At 34.7% G+C, this 18,527-nt stretch overlaps 1 protein-coding gene across 19 annotated transcripts in view; it reads right to left on the bottom strand.

Annotated features, from left to right (window-relative positions):
- Window positions 1-536: 536 nt before the first annotated feature.
- LOC141351155 (nuclear factor 1 X-type-like) overlaps window positions 537-18,527 on the bottom strand; it is a 185,643-nt gene continuing 167,652 nt past the window's right edge. For 9 of the 19 annotated variants that reach the window (XM_073857678.1, XM_073857680.1, XM_073857681.1 and 6 more), the window contains 5 exons: window positions 17,010-17,138; window positions 13,469-13,647; window positions 10,928-11,075; window positions 6,338-6,429; window positions 537-3,225 (listed from right to left, as the gene is read on the bottom strand). In XM_073857678.1, the coding sequence (XP_073713779.1) occupies window positions 3,211-3,225; window positions 6,338-6,429; window positions 10,928-11,075; window positions 13,469-13,647; window positions 17,010-17,138 (563 nt within the window). In that variant the 3' untranslated portion in view covers window positions 537-3,210. The remainder of the gene's footprint in view (window positions 3,226-6,337; window positions 6,430-10,927; window positions 11,076-13,468; window positions 13,648-17,009; window positions 17,139-18,527) is intronic. The other 10 variants (XM_073857679.1, XM_073857696.1, XM_073857682.1 and 7 more) reach the window with 6 other exon arrangements.

Here is an 18,527-nt window from a genome sequence, read left to right as displayed (position 1 = left end):
GCATGCGCATGTTGAAACTTTCGCGCGCGCACGTGAAAGCGAAAGTTTCATTTGCGCAAGGGAAAGTTTCACGTGCGCACGCAATAGTTTCACGTGAGCACATGAAACTAAACTTTAGACATTATTATATGATTGCTAACAAAAGTCTTTTACAAAAATGCAATTATTTCAGTTTTTTTCTCAAAATTTGTTGATTATTTGCGGAGCCCCTAAGGGAACACAGAGAAAAAATTAAATAAAGTTTAGTTTCGCGTGTGCACATGAAACTATCGCGTTTAGTTTAGCGTGCGCACATGAAACTATCGCGTTTAAAACACTTAAGTTTCACGTGCGCATGCAATAGTTTCACGTGCGCACGCGAAAATAAACTTTTTAAAAAATTCTGCACGTGAAGGTTTCGCGTGAGCACATGAAACTAAACTTTAGATATTTTTTACTCCAATGTCACCTTAGGGGCTCGGTAATTATTAGTTGATTATACTTAAAAATGTAAGTGCACATTTTTTAAAGTTTATGTCAAAAATACTGGAAAAATGTATTTTTAGCTAGTCATAAAAGTTCAGCAGCTCATCTATAAGGATTTTATCCGTCAAGTTTGGAGGGAAAATGTCTTTAGTCACAACCACGAGCGAAATGAACCCCCCCCACCATAAGTAAATAGAAAAGAGAAAGAGTAATGAACATTTTTCCTAAAATTTCTTTTAAGATAACACTTACGTTTGTCGTATTATTACGTACAGGTATAATAGAGATTGAATGTACTTTAATCCATAAAAAGCACCTGTTTTATTTAGTGATATATTCTGCCTCATCAGCCCTCGTAAGTTTTGAGAACAAATCAAATTACAAATAAACGTTAAAAAAGCAGAAAAAGAAAGATTACAAAACAAATTCCCAAAACTTACAAAGACCGTTTTTTCTCTCTCTCTCGTTCGCTCTCCACCCTTTCATTTAGAGTCCCGGGCAGTTTGGACTTTACTAAAATAGGTTTTTCACCGCTAGGTTTTTCCTGTAACACTCACAAACACAGTTTCTACTCAAGGCATTGCACGTGGCTCATTCAACACACTTTATTTCGCAATAACAAACACGTCCCGTCCAAACACGAAAGAAATCAAAAGCCGTGCATTTTTTCTCTCTCGTCTACGCTATCCGCAGAAATCCGATTTCTGCCGATTTTGCCGAACGCTATTCAGGCCTACGCTATACTGTAAGTGCAGAAGGGGGTTTCGGGACTGGTTTATGAGAACTGATGATCATGTCATACTTCAAAAAATAACTAGACTGCCACTGAGCTTATTAGGCAAAGAAGGAAAAAAGAAAACGTATATATAAATATATATGGATATATCCTGTATATATAAAGATGTTTGTAACTATTAAGCTGACACTTGTTTTTATTCTCATAAAAATTTCACGCTCCTCTATAGCTTATATGCAAGAAAATAACCTGAATTCATGTTTAACAAATTGCATAATGGGAATACAGAGGCACTTCCTTTGATTAGAAAAGAAAAGACCATTGCCGTCCTGTTAAGTTGTTTTTTTCTACCGAACCGATGACACGGCCGCCTTTCGGCAACGGTGCTTCCCTGCGCTGAGATACATGGTCAGGCAGTCCAGTTATTTTGTGAGATCGCTGGTTTTCGTTCAAAATAAAAGTGATGTGGTCGTCCACCAGAATATCAAGGCTTCCCTTTATAGTCGAACTGCGATGATGGCGCGTTTGGATCCGTGTGCATGTGTTTATGACGAAACCTTACCGAATTTGACGGTACAAAACGATGTCCGGCCCCCTTTCCCTTTAAGCACAAATATGATATGTCACACAATCTTTTCCTCCGCAGAGACATCACGTGTTCTTGGATCACGGACTTCTGGGAGTGTAAACAAATACTGTAAGTAAACTAAATCAGAAGTGGGCGTGTCTTTAGTAGGGCTCACCGTGATGCTTTGCTACGATTTAGACAGGCCAATCATAAGAAACTTTTTTTAAATTTGGGTTGTTTTATCTCATGATTGCAAAAAATATGACCTTTGGGTTATAAATAAACCTTTTGTTGGGTAGAAACAAATCAGCATTGCCCAGCAAGCAACAGCCATAATTTTACCGTATAATATAGACTCGATATAGTCCGGCTATGAATAAAAAAATACCAAAATATGCCAAAATAACTTGTGAGATGTTCGATATAAAGTGATTACAGGGTGTTTGGTTTTATTTATTTATTTTTGGGCTATCGTTTGTTAAATTTTCACTGACAGCCCAAATTTGATCTTGTCTAGATGTCTTTTAAAGGTTTATTAATAACCCAGCAATTGGGTTTGTCTATATTTGACCCAACCGTGAGTATAAACAACTCAAGATTTTTTCGAACGTAGCTACCATAAAAAAAAACGTATAAAACCAAATAATAAAATGATTACAATAACATTTTCATAAAAATGGGACACATGGTTGTGAGCCTGCTGGTTAATATACTGAATAAACCTTTCGGTACCCAAAGTCTAAATGAAACGTTTGTTATTTGAACGATGGCGGGGGCTTGAAATGTGAGATGTGTCTGTGTGTTGCTTAAGGGCGCTGTGTCAGTTTCGTTTTTCTGCGCAATAAATGTGCAAATAATGTTCGCCGTGTATCCCATGTTTCGATAGTGCACATCAAACTAGTGTTCTTCTCATTTTGTAGTGCAATACTTTAGTATTTAAACTAAAATTCAAAAGCAAAACATAAAATAAAAACGCCGAATGCTGATTAAAAAACGCCAAACGTCTGGGGCTCTAAACACTTTCAGTGTCGTCTGTGCGTTGAAAACAATGTTTTTACTCTTTTTTTTTTGTCGTTTGTGAATGTTTACCACTGAAACGGTTACTGTATATAATCCCAGCCACTGTACACTACATCCTTGCTCTTAGTAACATGATGTCTCTTCATTGAGTTCTTCCTTATTTTGCCGCTGGTTGTTGCGTGAGGTGCGTGTGTCGGTCCCTGACCTCGTGTGATGATCCTACAGTCTTCAGGGGGTTTGGGGGTCAAAGGGCATCTGGTGATTGGCAAAAACAGGCTTGAACGTTTCCCAATAATACTCTGATAAGGTGTCTTAGGGTGTGTTCAGAAGAGGGCGAGGCTGTGGATTTCCAAATAGGATGTCTTCTTTATTTTTTAAATAAAACTTCCGAATTGTGTCGACAGGTTGCAGGCAGGTCTCGTCAAAGGAACCATGACTGAAAAAAAATAAGAAAAGACAATGTTTTATTTATACTGTATACTAAGGATTCATTACATATGAAGAGCTCAGATTAAAAACCCTCTAAGTGCGTCTGACATGTGTGCTTTTTTAGACTCTTAATGGATTTGGCCAACATATCGGTTTTCCTGACTGACTTCAGGTCACTCAAAAATATAAATTCTGTCATCATTTACTCACCATGTTGTTAAAAACCTGTATACATTTCTTTGTTTTGCTTTACACAAATGAAGATATTTGTTTTTAGATAAGAGCACCATTTAATGTTTTCATACTATGGAAGTCAACGGTGCTTCAGTTTCTTGCTTCATTTCTTTCTTCCATTAGCAAAACAAAGACATTTACATAAGATAAATGTATATAAATTAGGGCTGACAAGAGATTAATCATGATTAATCGCATACAGAATAAGAGTTTATTTTTGCATAATATATGTATGTATATTATTTTGTATATATAAATACACACACATGCATGTATGTATTTAAGAAACATTAACATGTATATATTTAGATTGATATATTTTATATTATAAATAAATAAAAATATTTATTCATAATATTATATATACACATAATAATTACATACATTATACACACAAATATATTATGCAAACACAAGCTTTTATTTTGTATGCGATTAATCACGATTAATCTTTTGACAAATCTAATATTAATATATTTTTAGATTTATACATCATCTGAAAGCTGTATAATAAGTTTTCCATTGCACTGTAAGGCAGGATTTACAAGTAGGGCATACAAATTTTTTTTTTGTGTTTGCATAATATATTTGTGTGTGTATTGTATGTTAATGTATGTTAATGTATTGTATGTAATTATTATGTATATATAAATACACACATACCTGTATTAAATTAAGAATTTATTTATTTATGTATATATTTTTATTTATTTATAATATAAAATATATCAAAATCTAAATATATACATATTAATGTTTCTTAAATACATACATGCATGTGATGTGTGTGTATATACAAAATAATTACACAGTGCACAGACATATATTATGAAAAAACAAACTTGTATTCTGTATGTCTGTATATATGACAGCCTTAATATAATTTTTTTATATACATCATCTGAAAGCTGCATAATAATTTTTCCATTGCACTGTAAGGCAGGATTTACACTGCAAATCTTGATTCCCAATTCTGATTTATTGCCTGTATCCGATTTTTTTATGACCCGCTTACATCATCTTTTAAAAGTGACTCATATAAGATATTAGCCTTTACGCTAAACACTTAGCAAAACAATTCAAGGTAGACATATTGACCCAGAAAAGCTTAAACCACATAGAAAGTAAAATGCGTTGATATGCAATTGACACCAACAAAATGATTAAACACGATTATAGAGCTTTATTTCTGTAACAAGTAGGCCTGTCAAAAGATTAATCGTGATTAATCGCATACAAAATAAAAGTTTGTGTTTGCATAATATATTTGTGTGTGTATTGTATGTAATTATTATGTATACACACATACATGTATTAAATAAAAAAATATATATTTATAATATTTATTATTTATAATATAAAATATATCGAAGTCTAAATATATACACTTTTATTCTGAATGCGATTAATCACGATTAATCTATTGACAGCCCTAGTAACAAGACATACAACTTCAAAATTACTTCACTCAGTGGAGCCGTCATCCTCCATTGCGCTGCTAAAAAGAGTCATGTGATAGCGGGTGGTCTACGTCACTTGCCAGCGTTGCATTTTCAACGCATGACACGTCTTGACATAGGAATATCCGATCTGTCTGCTTACATCGCGGACATGAGTGCATGTATAGGATTCATATCCAATTCATATTAGATTTATTTAAATGAAACCTGAAACTGATCTGAGAATATCAGAATCTATGCGCTTTTTTTCCTGCTTACACGTACTTGGGTCATATCCAATCTGTGCCACATGAGGAAAAAAATCGAATTGATGCAATGTAAATGTGGCCTAAACGTAGCTTTGGATAAATACCAGATAAATGTATATGTAAATAGATGCTACATTCGGCAGTTTTAGACACATAACTGCTAAGTTGTTTGTAATCCTGATTGGTTGACAAAAGTGACTAAGTCCAATCCTAGAAACCTTTTGTGAGATAACTTTTGTTCCTGCAGGTCATGCAAATACCCCAGCATATCTCATCCCTCCCCCCCTCTATTTGCCCCGGGCTGAAACCCAACAACCGCTCGGGCCAAGAAACTCTTCCCCTCCAAACTAAACTCCCCCCTCCAGCAATCCCATCATCCCTCTGTAATCCTTGGCACTGACCACCCCTATCCCCCTCTCAAGTTCAAGTTCAACTGCCTGTGACATCATGTCTCGTTGCTGTGGGCAACCAGACAGTTGAGACGTGACTTTTCGATTTAGGGGCCGTGCGTAAACTTTCTCTCTTCTGTCCGTCTCATATTTCTTTCTCGCTTCTGGTGTTTAGGGAACAATTTCGGCTGTATGGACATAAAAAAGTTTTTTAAACTAATCTGAACTAAATAAAACTTTCAGAACTTTTAAACACTTGATGTTTACTTCAATCTCTCCTCTCAAATTTGGTGAAAAAAAAATTAAACAAAAATTCATCGTTGCCAAGTCACCACTGGAAAGAGGGAAAACACAACTACGAAGTGACCAGCAGAGGGCGATAGCGAGTCAAGAAACAGCCCGTGAAAAAAAAACGGTGCTATAAATTTTGAAATACATGGAGGTCGACCAGCAGAGGGGTGAAGTGAGCGCAAGAGAGGGAACTTCAGATGGTGACCATGTGTTGAGGAGCAGGGAGCTGGCCTGAGGCGGGTGTGGTTTACACATTAATGACTAAAGTGTACTGGGTGATGAAGGAGGCACAGTGTGGTGGCTGCACATTCGCAACGCTCAAATCAACAATACCACCCCGATCGCCTCGAGTTAGCTCAGGCCTGCTCCAGATGGGACAGGCACCGAGAGCATTATGGGAAAGAGAAGGCCCGGGACTTTTACATTCGTGATCTAGGCACATTTCGGCCTAAATATTTTAGACCGGAAATGAAAAAAAAATTTGTTTCGACAATTACCTGCGTCTGCTGGGGGATGTTCAGAAAGTTGTTGTCCCGTGATCCGATGCTGACAAACCTGTTGGGAGCTGTGGAGCCTGACGAGGAGTATGCTGAGAGAGAGAGAGAGAGAGAGAGAGAGAGAGAGAGAAAGAGAGAGAGAGAGAGAGAGAGAGATAAATCACATACTGTAGGGCATCAATAGATTTTTTTAAGCAAAAACAGCCAATCTTGACTATATTTTATTCAACAAATTCACTTTTTATGAACCAGCCAGATTCATTTGTATGAGTTATTTGAATTGCGAAGTGAAAACTAGAACTTTTCTGTACTGAAGCTACAAGCAAAAATAAATACAAAAAAGATATTCGACTGTTCTTGGTTTACACAACTGGCGAGAATAAAGCAAATGTGTGTTTTTGATGTAAAGATTTGGTCGTCATTACACAAATTTAGGGCAGTTTGAGGATTCAGATTTTACTTTTGATGGACTCCATGAGGCAACTGTTCATCTAGAATGAAGATCAATCATAATCTGTAAGTGTGTGAAAACAAATAAATCCAAAGATGAGTCTTTGTATGCTTTCATTGCCGAAGTTATTTGTGCATGCTACAAAAATAAATATATTTTTAATAATATATTTCTGTTATTATCTCTTTCCCCGCCATTGACGAGTTATGTCATCAATTAACTAATTTCCTGCCAGCCATTCTTTGAAAAGTTGCCCGCCAGCATTTTTTGTGATTTTCACAAAGTTTCACAAAATGCCTTCCAGGAAAATTTTCTTCTAAAAATATACAAATATATATACAAATATATCAAATGAAAGAGCAGACCCTCCGCTTTCAAACAAACAAACAAACAAATAAACAAACAATATATATTTTTTTCTCTGCTTATAAACTCTTAAATATAGTTTTTTTTTTAATACAATTTTTAGCAAAAAGCTCAAATAATTGCATTTTTTTGAAGGAATTTTGTTCCAGATCAGATTCAGAATGATTATCAAAAAATACAGAGAGTTTAAAATTAGTAAATAATGGTTTGCTTCAGTTTTTTTATAAATTGGGCCATCTAGTGGAAAATCGCGGTATTACTGATTAACATAAAACTTCATCAGAAACACATTTTTATGCAAATGTTTTATCTTAATTGATGAGATAACTCTTGTCAGAGTTAAGAGAAAATGCTTCCCTACCAATGACAACTTTTTACTTTGCAACTTCAATCCATATTTCCGCTATTATCCACTAGGTGTCTCTCTTACCCAACTTATTAAACACTGAAGCATCCACTGATCCAAAAACAGTATAAACTCTGGGTATGTTTTGATAATCGTTCTGAATCTAAAACAAAAGTCCTTTATTATTATTTTAGCTTTTTGCCATATTTGAGAAGTGATAAAAAGAGAATAAACAAAGATAAGATGATTTTTTTAAAGCAGAGGGTCTGTTCTTTCATTTAATTTATTTTATGTTTATATATTTAAAGAAGAACATTTTCTGGAAGACATTCAATTTTTGTAAAAAGCATAAAAAATGCTGGTGCTGGCAACTTTTTTAAAAAAGTTGGCGGGGAAAGAATTTAAATTAATATTTAACATTTCTGACTACACTTTGATGTGTCACTATTTGATGTGCATTTTATTTCTGTGCTGAGCAAATAACATGCTTATTTCCTAGAACATTGAAAAGCATCACATTTATTTTAATTGTAAAAATGTGACCCTAGACCATAAAACCAGTCAATTTTTTTTATTTAATTAAAACATATTACCACTAAATAAGCTTTCCATTGAAGTATGGTTTGTTATGATAGGAAAATATTTGGTTGATATACAACTATTAGAAAATCTGAAATCCAAAGTTGCAAAAATTGTATATATATTTACTAAAGGTAATTTACAAAATATCTTTATGAATGATATTTACTTAATATCCTAATGATTTCTGGCATAAAATAAATTTTAGCCATACAATTTATTGTTGGCTATTGGTACAAATACACCCGTGTGACTTATGATTTTGTGGTCCAGGGTCACATTCTGCTTGTGACAAATTCAGCTAAAGTCATTTTTTTGTGATTTACTGTTTTCTACACGATGTAAAGAACATTCTGTGAAAATATAACCTTGATATTTGTAATATTGACTTGAAGTCATGTCCAAAATTGAAATAAAGCTTTAAAGCTCCTAATCTCATTATTAGGTTATAAAATGCATTTTATTTTCACTTGTTTTCAGTACAAATATCTACAAATATCTACACATTTTTAAATTCTTGCATTTTCTTAATGAGCAAAATTACAATAATTAAAGTCAATGACAAGAAAATAAGTCTAGTTTTAAAGACAAAAAAATAAGGGGATTTGTGCTTAAAACAAGCAAATAAATAAACACTTAATTTAAGAAAAATGTAAGAAAAAAGTTTCTACACCATTGGCAGATTTTGTTAAGTCATTTTGCTCTTCAAAAAATACATCTTGATTTAAGAATTTCTAGTACTGAAAACAAGACAAAAATATTACGTAAGAAAGTCATTTTTTTGCAGTATTATTAATATATAATAGAAGCTGTGTATGACAGATTTTAAGCATTCAGCTTACAAACCCAACTTAACTTTAGCAAAATCACTGCACTTTACCAGAGAAACTCAAGTGATTTACTTTCTGCTGAAATAACCAGATTTAAGAATATAAAAAGCATCCGTTTGTGAACAGTTGTGTTAAGTGTGTCGTACAACATATAAACACATAAAAAGACAGAAAAGATTGAGTAGAAACACATAAACAACCAAAACACTTAAAGGAAAAGAAAAGAAAAATAAAGAGAAACATGAAAGAAAAGAGGAAAATAAAGGCAAGTGCTCCGTCCAGTGCCCCATCTGTGGTGAGTGAACATTTGAACATCTGATTTATCACCCCGATACGCCACCTCCTCTCTGATAGGTGAAGGTATCAGTTCGAAACATACAGTACTGCTAATGTTGTGTATAAAGTGACCTTTACACCAGCACTGGAGGCCAAAAGCCAACCAACAACTTAAACTCAACCAAAACAAACGTAAATCAAACCAACGGAAAGAATCAATGATAAAAGGATGAGTTGAATGTCTCAAGATTGCACAATATTGAATTCAGCCCTTTCACATCAGGGATTCAGCACTTTGCAAAAGCTGTGTTGGAGTCCATTTTAACTGCCCTAAATTTGTATCTTTCAATGAGATTTGATGGCTGCTAAACCACTGACTGTTGTTGTAATAGCGTGAAACCACCTGGCTGAGATAATAAATTATCAGAAACAATCCAGCACAGTACCGTATTGTTCCAAATATAAAACGACCCTGATTATAAGACATCCCCCCTTCCCCCTTTTAAAGTCTACTTTTTGAAGACCAACTCATGTCTTTATAAAGAAAATGCTTTCAGTAAATATTTCTCATAACTGTGTGTTCACACCAGATGCGAATTTACATTTTAGGTCAATGCAAAGACGCAAATAGGCATTCTGCGGCGCGGTATGCACGAATGGCGCATTTTACGCAAACTGAGCGTTGCTGCGAGAAACGCAGTAAAAAAATCTCAACTTTTGCGTTAACCAATCAGGAGTTTGCTCTAGTAGTGACATGATTACCGGAAGCGAGCTGAATCACAGAAGCCCCTCCCATGATGCAAATTTCCATGCAAATGAAGTGAGTAAACTCAAAATGTTTAAGCATCCAACTATACGCGAACAGCGCATTTTTGCCGTTTCTACCTCTACCGTGGTGTGAACGCACAGTAAGTCAAATTGTATATCATATATAACCTGTAGTCCAACTGGACTTAATCAAAATTAGCCTCGGCTGTCCATCTCATTGTGAAAAAACAAGTAGCCTATTAATATTTCATTAACAATCGATGTCGACCTTATGTTGCGTACACACCAAAAGCGAAGTATCACGTTCCTCACTCTAGATAACTTGTGGGGTTCAAGTTTGTGTCATGCAAATTTTCCGCTTGAGTTGAAAAAAATTTGGCCCACCCAATTTGTGTCATTCGCATCGCCCAACACCAATTTGCACCTATTTGTGTCTTTGCATTGACTTTGTATGTACAGTAATCTACTCGCACAATTAAATTTGCTTCTGGTGTGTACGCAACATTACTGTAAGACATGTGAGCTTGTTTGGGTGTATTTGGCGCCACCTACCACATTTTTGCGATGTACGGTATGATTGACATGTAATAGTGTAGAGCTCGAATATAAGACAATATAATTTTCATTAAAAAAAAGTTGTCTTATATTTGGGACAGTACGGTAATTCCTGCGCTACCAGTACGTTAAATGGTAACTGAAAAGAGAAATGTGTAACTTCTCCGCCAACAAATGAAATGGAAAGAATCCTTTTTAACATTTTTCAAAATGTTTCTAGTTTTATAATTTTTTGACAAACTTATAAACACGAAGCTTCCACGTTATGCATTGTGTTTAAATAGTAGAAATGACACACTTTAAGAAAACCTGATGTGCAGAGGTCAACTTAGTCCACATACAGGCCCGGCGGTGGCCATCCATGTGGCTCACTTTCTCCCAGCCGAACTAGGGTTGGGTGGGTTGGGGGGGTCACTGACACGGAGATGTGGGTGAGGTGAGTCCAACATCGGGGGGCGTGCTGCTGGGTTTAGAGTCTGGCATTGGGAGGGGCACTGGACGCGCCACAGGGGGGGGTGGAGGAAGCAAGAAGGAGCCCGGCATTTTGCTCTGGCCGCCTCCGTTCGGCTGCAGACGACACAAATAGGGTGAGGAGCGCGGACACACACGACACCCCGCAAATGGCTAAACTGACAACACTGGCTCGCCCGAAAATAAAAGATGGGGTGGCTGGCAGTGAAGCGCTGAGGGGGAACAACCAAAATGATGGTGAATGCATGTTCGCTTCTTGTGTTTGTGTTTTGAGTTCACCACAGACGGGCAGTGAGGGAGCTGGAAAAATCAAGATGGAGGACTTTTGTAAAAGGTGAGGGACAGGAAATGGGAAGGATGAATGAGGAGGTGAGGTTCTGATCCGTGAAATGACGTCAAATCAAAACCAGGGCTCAAAAATAAAAGAGGACAGGATATGTGCTGAGATATCAGCTGCTGTGTCGATGGGATTCAATGTGGAGGTGGACAGAGAATTACAGATTAACTCAAGATGTCAGATGATACAGAAAAATGACCAAGTAGTCATATCAAAGACAAACAGACAGATTTCTTTCATCCTATAGACACGGGTACTATAGCCAAGATATCATACAAGGAACTTGCTTCATTTTTATAACAGGAGAAAAGAGCATAATAGTAGTGATCCATCACAATTTTGGCCGCTGAGATTGCCATTATTAGTTTTCAGCCAATAGATAAAAATATAAACCCAAAATAAAGATAAACCTGTCAAGTTTGTGCATTACTTCATTACTGTTTTGCATATAAGAGTTTATTTTGATTAATTTACGTCATTCAAATAAAAAAAGCTTTTGTCGAATTTTGCACTGCAAAAAAATTTCTTACTTAGTATTTTTGTCTTGTTTTTTAATATAAATATCTAAAAATTCTTAAATTGAGATATATTTACTTGGTAAGCAAGTGGCTTAAGATATTAAGTCTTGTTTATTGAAATAAATGATGAAAACCAAGAGGTTTTTTACTTAAAACAAGTCAAAATATCTGCCAGTGCAGTAAAAAAATAAACTTAATTCCAGTTTCAACTTAATTTAATAAACTTAATTTAAGTGTATTTTTCTTACTGCACTGGCAGATATTTTGACTTTTTGACTAAGTAAAAAATCTGTTGATTTTCATCATTGATTTCAATAAACAAGCCTTAAAAACTCAATTTAAGAATTTAAGAATTTACTAAGTAACACATACATTTTTTGCAGTGTGGTGTGTTACTTTTAAAATAATAAAAAAATATTAGTTTGTAGTTTTTTTATCTAGATTCATTATATTAACGACATTAAAAAGGCAAATATTAATATAATTGCACTGTAACAAGAAAAAGTTGGATTAACTTAAAGTTTTTAGGTGTTACCAATTACAGTAAAGTTGTTTTTAAGTGAAATAATTAAGTTTAAAAAATCTAATTTTGAAGTAATTAAAAAAATGTTTGACCTTAAATTTTTAAGTGTTTTAAATTTTTGAAGTGTTAAAATGTTACCAATTTAAGTAATTGTTCTAAGTACACTGCAAAAAAAAAAATATTTTCAAGAAAAAATAATTCTTAGTATTTTGTCTTGTTTTCAGGAAAAATATCTACAAATTCTTAAATTAAGATGCTTTTTCTTGATGAAAAAAACGAAGAATATAAGTCTATTTTTTTGACCAGAAATATCAAATTTAAGTGATTTTGTGCATAAATAAAGCAAAATAATCTGCCAATGGGGTAAGCAAAAAATCAAGTGTTTTCTTAAAAATAAAAAATAGCTTACCCCATTGGCAGATTTTTTTGTTTGTTTTGTGCACAAAATCACTTAAATTTTATATTTTTGGTCTAAAAACTAGACTTATTTTTTTAGGTCATTTTGCTCAACAAGAAAAAGCATCTTAATTTAAGATTCTGTTTAGATATTTTTACTGAAAACAAGACAATTTTTTTTTCTTGAAAATCATGTTTTTGCAGTGTAGATCCAACTTTTACTTTTCATAGTTTAAACTATTTTTTTATATTTTGTTTCAGTTTTTGGTCAAGTGCATCCAAACTTTTCGATTTAGTTACAATACACTGTAAGCCCTAATGTGGTGTCTATTAAAACAATCAAATAATCATGCCCAAACATTACTTAAAGTTTATGTGTTGGACTTATAAATTAAAAATCTTAGTTCATTTAACTTGTTAACCTACAAAATCCATAAACATTGAAGTGTAATAAACAGTATAAAATGCTTTTAGCAAGTCAGAGAATAGTCCATTAGCAAAACAAGTCTACCCAAACAATTGAGATCATTCAACATAGAAGGGTTTTCAGTCTATGAAATTATAAAACAGATAAACAGATAACATACTTGAGCAATAATTTCCTCTCAGTCTTTTGCGATAATAACCATCTGTTCCATTTAAAAGTAAAATGCAGTCAAATTGTTTTAGGAGAGCAGACAAGACAACTGACTTCCTGTATGTCACTTCCTCTTACCTGACCGCTGGCCTGTCCTGATCCGTCAGCACACACAAACTGCACAAACTCCTTGAGCGGGTCCTGCCCCGGGTGGTGGTGGTATCGGATGGTGGGGTGAGTGAAATACGGACTGGACTGCTGGATGATGGAGGGAGAGGGGAAGTGCAGAGAGGAAGCTGAGGCACGGGGACTTCCTGCTGAGAGAGAGAAAGAGAGAGAGAGCAATTATTAGCAATGAAACCATTGAGCTGATGCACTGATAAAGTGGATGACATGAGATGACTTTGATTTATATTCAAGATCAGTAAAATGATGTGTGTGACTGAAATGAGCTTTAGGGACAAATACACTGTAAAAAGTTGGATTAACGTCAATTGTAAAACCTAAGAAATTTATAAGAGAAAAAAATCATTAAAAAAGTGTAAGTTGAAAAAGCTTTTTCAAATAAGCTCATTTACTTTAAGTTTTTTTCACCTTACATTTTTCACTTTAAGTTTTAATAGTTTAAGGTGTTGTATTTTTTTAACTAGATTCAACTTTCACTTTTTGCAGTGTAGAAATGAGCAAGAAATTGTCATATTAAAGCCAAAATGATTTTGTTAAAATTGACATTTCATTAAACAAGTTTCTTTTTTTAAGTACACTGCAAAAAAAAATATTTTCTAGAAAAAAATTCTTAGTATTTTTGTTTTGTTTTCAGTAAAAATATCTAAAAATTCTCAAATTAAGATGCTATTCCTTGATGAGCAAAATGACCTTAGAAAATAAGTCTAGTTTTTAGACCAAAAATATCAAATTTAAGGGATTTTGTGCATAAAACAAGAAAAAAAATCTGCCAATGGGGTAAGCAAATATTTCTTGAAATTTTCTGGAATTTTTTACGAAAAGTGTTCAAGATTTTTTGCATACCCCATTGGCAGATTTTTTTTGCTTGTTTTATGCACAAAATTACTTAAATTTTATATTTTTGGTCTAAAAACTAGATTTATTTTCTTGGGTCGTTTTGCTCATCAAGAAAAAACATCTTAATTTAAGATTTTTTTAAATATTTTTACTGAAAACAAGACAAAAATACTAAGATTTTATGTCTTGAAAATCATTTTTTGCAGTGTTTTTACTCAGACTATAGACAGTCATAATAAGTGTCATATAAAATCAATAAAAAAAGTGGGCAATAAAATTGATAAATATATGATAAAACTATTTCAGGAAATCTCATTGCAAACATAATTAAATAAATAAATAAATAAGTAAGTTAATAAATAAATAAATAAATAAATAAATATTGTTTTTTATTATACACACACACTTTATTTCTAAAAGCACATTTGTCTCACATATTGTCTCTCTATTTTATTATCTCATTTATCTCATAGTGTGGGTTACTGTAAAGTTATAATCCGCTTTGAAGTCTATAGTCGGTTTCATTTGAATAGCAAAGTAATTGTGTGTGTTTAGTTAAAATATATGTGGTATCAGTGTTTTGTAAATTTAGAAGTGATCACTTTTTCAATTTAAACCTTCTTTTAATTTCTCTCACAGACATAAAATATGCAAACATACACAAACATCCACACATACTGTACTCACTCCAAAGGAAAAAGTAAAATCTGTGGATGTAATCATGAAATCAAGTAATGATTTTGAAACCAGACTGCCACAGATGCCACAAACTCGACGGATGTGGATTACAATGAGTTTCGCCAGCAAGATACGCACTCACATCAGTACAGAGCCTTGAGCACATTGAAAACCGCTTCATTAATGATCTGTAGGAAATTGCACACCGAAATAAAACTACATTGCTTTAATCGTCTAAATGCAGGCATAAAGATGCAGTGTTTTTTAATAACTCATTTGCAGTAAGAGGAACATTAAGAGCGTCTCTTGAGAAAGAGGCCGAGATCTTTTCTCCTCAGGCCAAGCAGGACCTCCAGCTGCCCGGGACCGACTGCCAACATCCAGAGCCTCCCTGTAACCCAGACGCTCCCAGCCAAAACTCTGCTTTATACCCTCTCTGCTGCCCAGACTGCTTTCTCTTCTCTTCTTCCATTTCTTTCACTCTGTCATCATCCATCCCTTAATCCCATTAGGGAAAGAGATGCAGCCAAAGCTTCAAGATGGAGGCACAAATTACTCCCCCCCCCACAACACGACGCAACAACAGCTCCAAACATAACCGCGCTACACAAAACAACACATGGACACACAACGAGACGGTGTTGTATACTGAGCAAAACCATAAAACAAGCAAGAAAAAATAAAGACAGAGCAGCATGAAAACCACAATCTATCCCATGCAGTCAGTCAATCTGTCTATCTGTCTCTTTCTATCTGCCTGGCTTTGTCTGTCTGAATGTCTATTTCTCAGTCTGTATGCCTATACACCTACAAAGGTCACTATGAACGGGCCACATATGCAACGTTAAATGCTTTCTAGCGATAGCTATTTAATTTTTCTTGATTATCTCATACTATCTCATTGTTTCAGTCTCTGTTCCTTTTTTATTATTTTAAGTCAATAATATATGCTTTCTTTTTTTATACACAGAGTGGGTCACTTTTTTAAGTTAAATACTTTTCTAGTGATAGCTACAGAAACTATTTCATTTTTTCTTGATTATCTCATAGTATCTCATTGTTTCATTCTCTGTTCCTTTTATTATTTTAATGTCAATAATATATGCTTTTGTTTTTTTTAATACACAGAGCGGGTCACTTTTTAAGTTAAATACTTTTCTAGTGATAGCTACAGAAACAATTTCATTTTTATTGATTATCTCATACTATCTCATTGTTTTATTCTCTGTTCCTTTTATTATTTTTAAGTCAATAATATATGCTTTCGTTTTTTTTATACACAGAGCGGGTCACTTTTTTAAATTAAATACTTTTCTGGTGATAGTTACAGAAACTTTTTAATTTTCCTTGATTATCTCATACTATCTCCTTGTTTTATTCTCTGTTCCTTTTATTATTTTTAAGTCAATAATATATGCTTTCGTTTTTTTTTTAATACACAGAGCGGGTCACTTTTTAAGTTAAATACTTTTCTAGTGATAGCTACAGAAACTATTTCATTTTTCTTGATTATCTCATATTATCTCATTGTTTCATTCTCTGTTCTTTTTTATTATTTTAAGTCAATAGTATATGCTTTCGATTTTTTTTTAATAAACAAAGCGGGTCACTTTTTATTACGTTGTTAAAAGAGATGACTTTGTAAACTACACACCTCACTAGTCTTTAAAATAAAGTAAATGAATCTATGAGATAATTAGATGTGCATTTAAGACCACATTACAAGACAGCAAAGACTACAAAACAAATCAACCTCGTACAGGGGAGAGGGTGGAGGGTGGGGTGATGGGGTCGAATGGCGAACGCTCGAACCCGAGCGCCTTCACCCAAACACGACTACGGCAAAATTGCGACTTTTTCAAACTTCACCACGGCCAGTCTCGTTGAGTTTCGCGCCTGCCGGGCCGGTAGGGGCGGAGGGATCAGGAACAGGAGGGGGGAAGGATGTGAGGGGGGTGGAGGGGCTCTGAACTCTCACCTGGTCTCACACCTGCCAGCATGGGCAGCGGGTGATGGGTGAACGGCATGCGGGCAGACCTCGAATGGCCGGACAGAGCGTTGAAATCGAATTTCCCCGGCTTCTTAAGAGAACCAGGCGACGAGAGCCCTGGTGGGATGGGATCAACAAAATGGCAGAACAGAGATGTGGATTTAATTAAACAGGGTTTTGTGCTTCTTGATTTCTTACTAAAATAATAAGCAGCTTCTAAAATGCTACAATTTTGCTCATATTATTAAATCTACTGAACACCGCTAGGCCCTTTTGTGAACTTTGGTTTGTTTGCTGTCTAAAGAGATACAGAGAAGCCAGTCAGGTCCAGGGTGCGAACTTTGCTCTGAAGCAGGAAAAAGTGGGACAGAGTCTTGAATAAAGTCTGGATTTGTTTATAAGGGGACTTGGACAGATTCTGGAAAGGGCAGTTGTAAGTGGGGGACGCCACAGTAGCAAATCCCCCCAAAATATCCACGTCAGTACTTTAAAACTACCAAAAGAAAGTATAAACTTAACAACTTGCTCTTTCTTGAGCAATAAGAAACAAAAGCCAGTGCACATCATTTTCGGGACATTTTGTACTTAATAGGCTGTCTCACAATTAATTTGAGCAATTTTTTGTTTATATAAAATCATATGTGGCCTTTTACAAATCATGAGAATGTTGCATATTACTATAATAAAGTCTAATTGATCATAAACCTTTACAAAAAGTTCAACAATTATCATAAAACAAGACTACACAACATGAAATTATTGACAAAATTAACTTCTGCTGTAAATGTGATGAATCACAATTTTTACCAGTTTAATAAGCATATTTACTATCAAATAAAACAAGCATTTATTTCCATAAGAGTTTGTTTATATTCGTTCAAAACAACAGGTCGATCTACACGTATCTGCTCGCCAGTGACGTTTGTTTAGTTTTCAACACGACACTAAAAGGGCAAACAAACTCCACAAAATACAAACACACATTTGCACAAAAGTGACGCAAAACCAAACAAAATAAAGTCCGTTAACACTGAATACCGCAGACTAAACACGTATTATAAATCTGACTTGCTGCACATCTTGTGTTCAGATTAGCCCACGTCCACAATTTCAATACACAAGTAACCGTCTGCAAACTTACGTAAGTCCTGCAAATCAACACTTCAAATAAGTAAATAAATAAATGTCAGCAGTGTACAAACAACCCTTAAACAGACTTGGTTTGGGGAACCAAATATGAGGCGTGTAAAACACAAGCCGCTCTGTGCTGAGGCAGATTTAAACCATCGTGCCAAAACTAAGAGGAAGGGTGATGTGCCAATGATGAGGGAGAAATTGAGAGATATGAAAGGAGAAAGTGTGCACTGGGTCGCTCTTATATATATATATAACGGCACATTAACACGTCCTCCTGATTCTATAAACGTCAAGCGAAGGCCGCAAGGCTGCTAGGATTCAGCTGTCTGGAGTTCACCCACTGACCCAGAAACACGGCCAAACGTGTCA

This window comes from Misgurnus anguillicaudatus, chromosome 19, assembly GCF_027580225.2.
Source record: "Misgurnus anguillicaudatus chromosome 19, ASM2758022v2, whole genome shotgun sequence".
NCBI classification, from domain to species: domain Eukaryota; kingdom Metazoa; phylum Chordata; class Actinopteri; order Cypriniformes; family Cobitidae; genus Misgurnus; species Misgurnus anguillicaudatus.
This window is presented reverse-complemented; position numbering and strand designations above follow the sequence as displayed.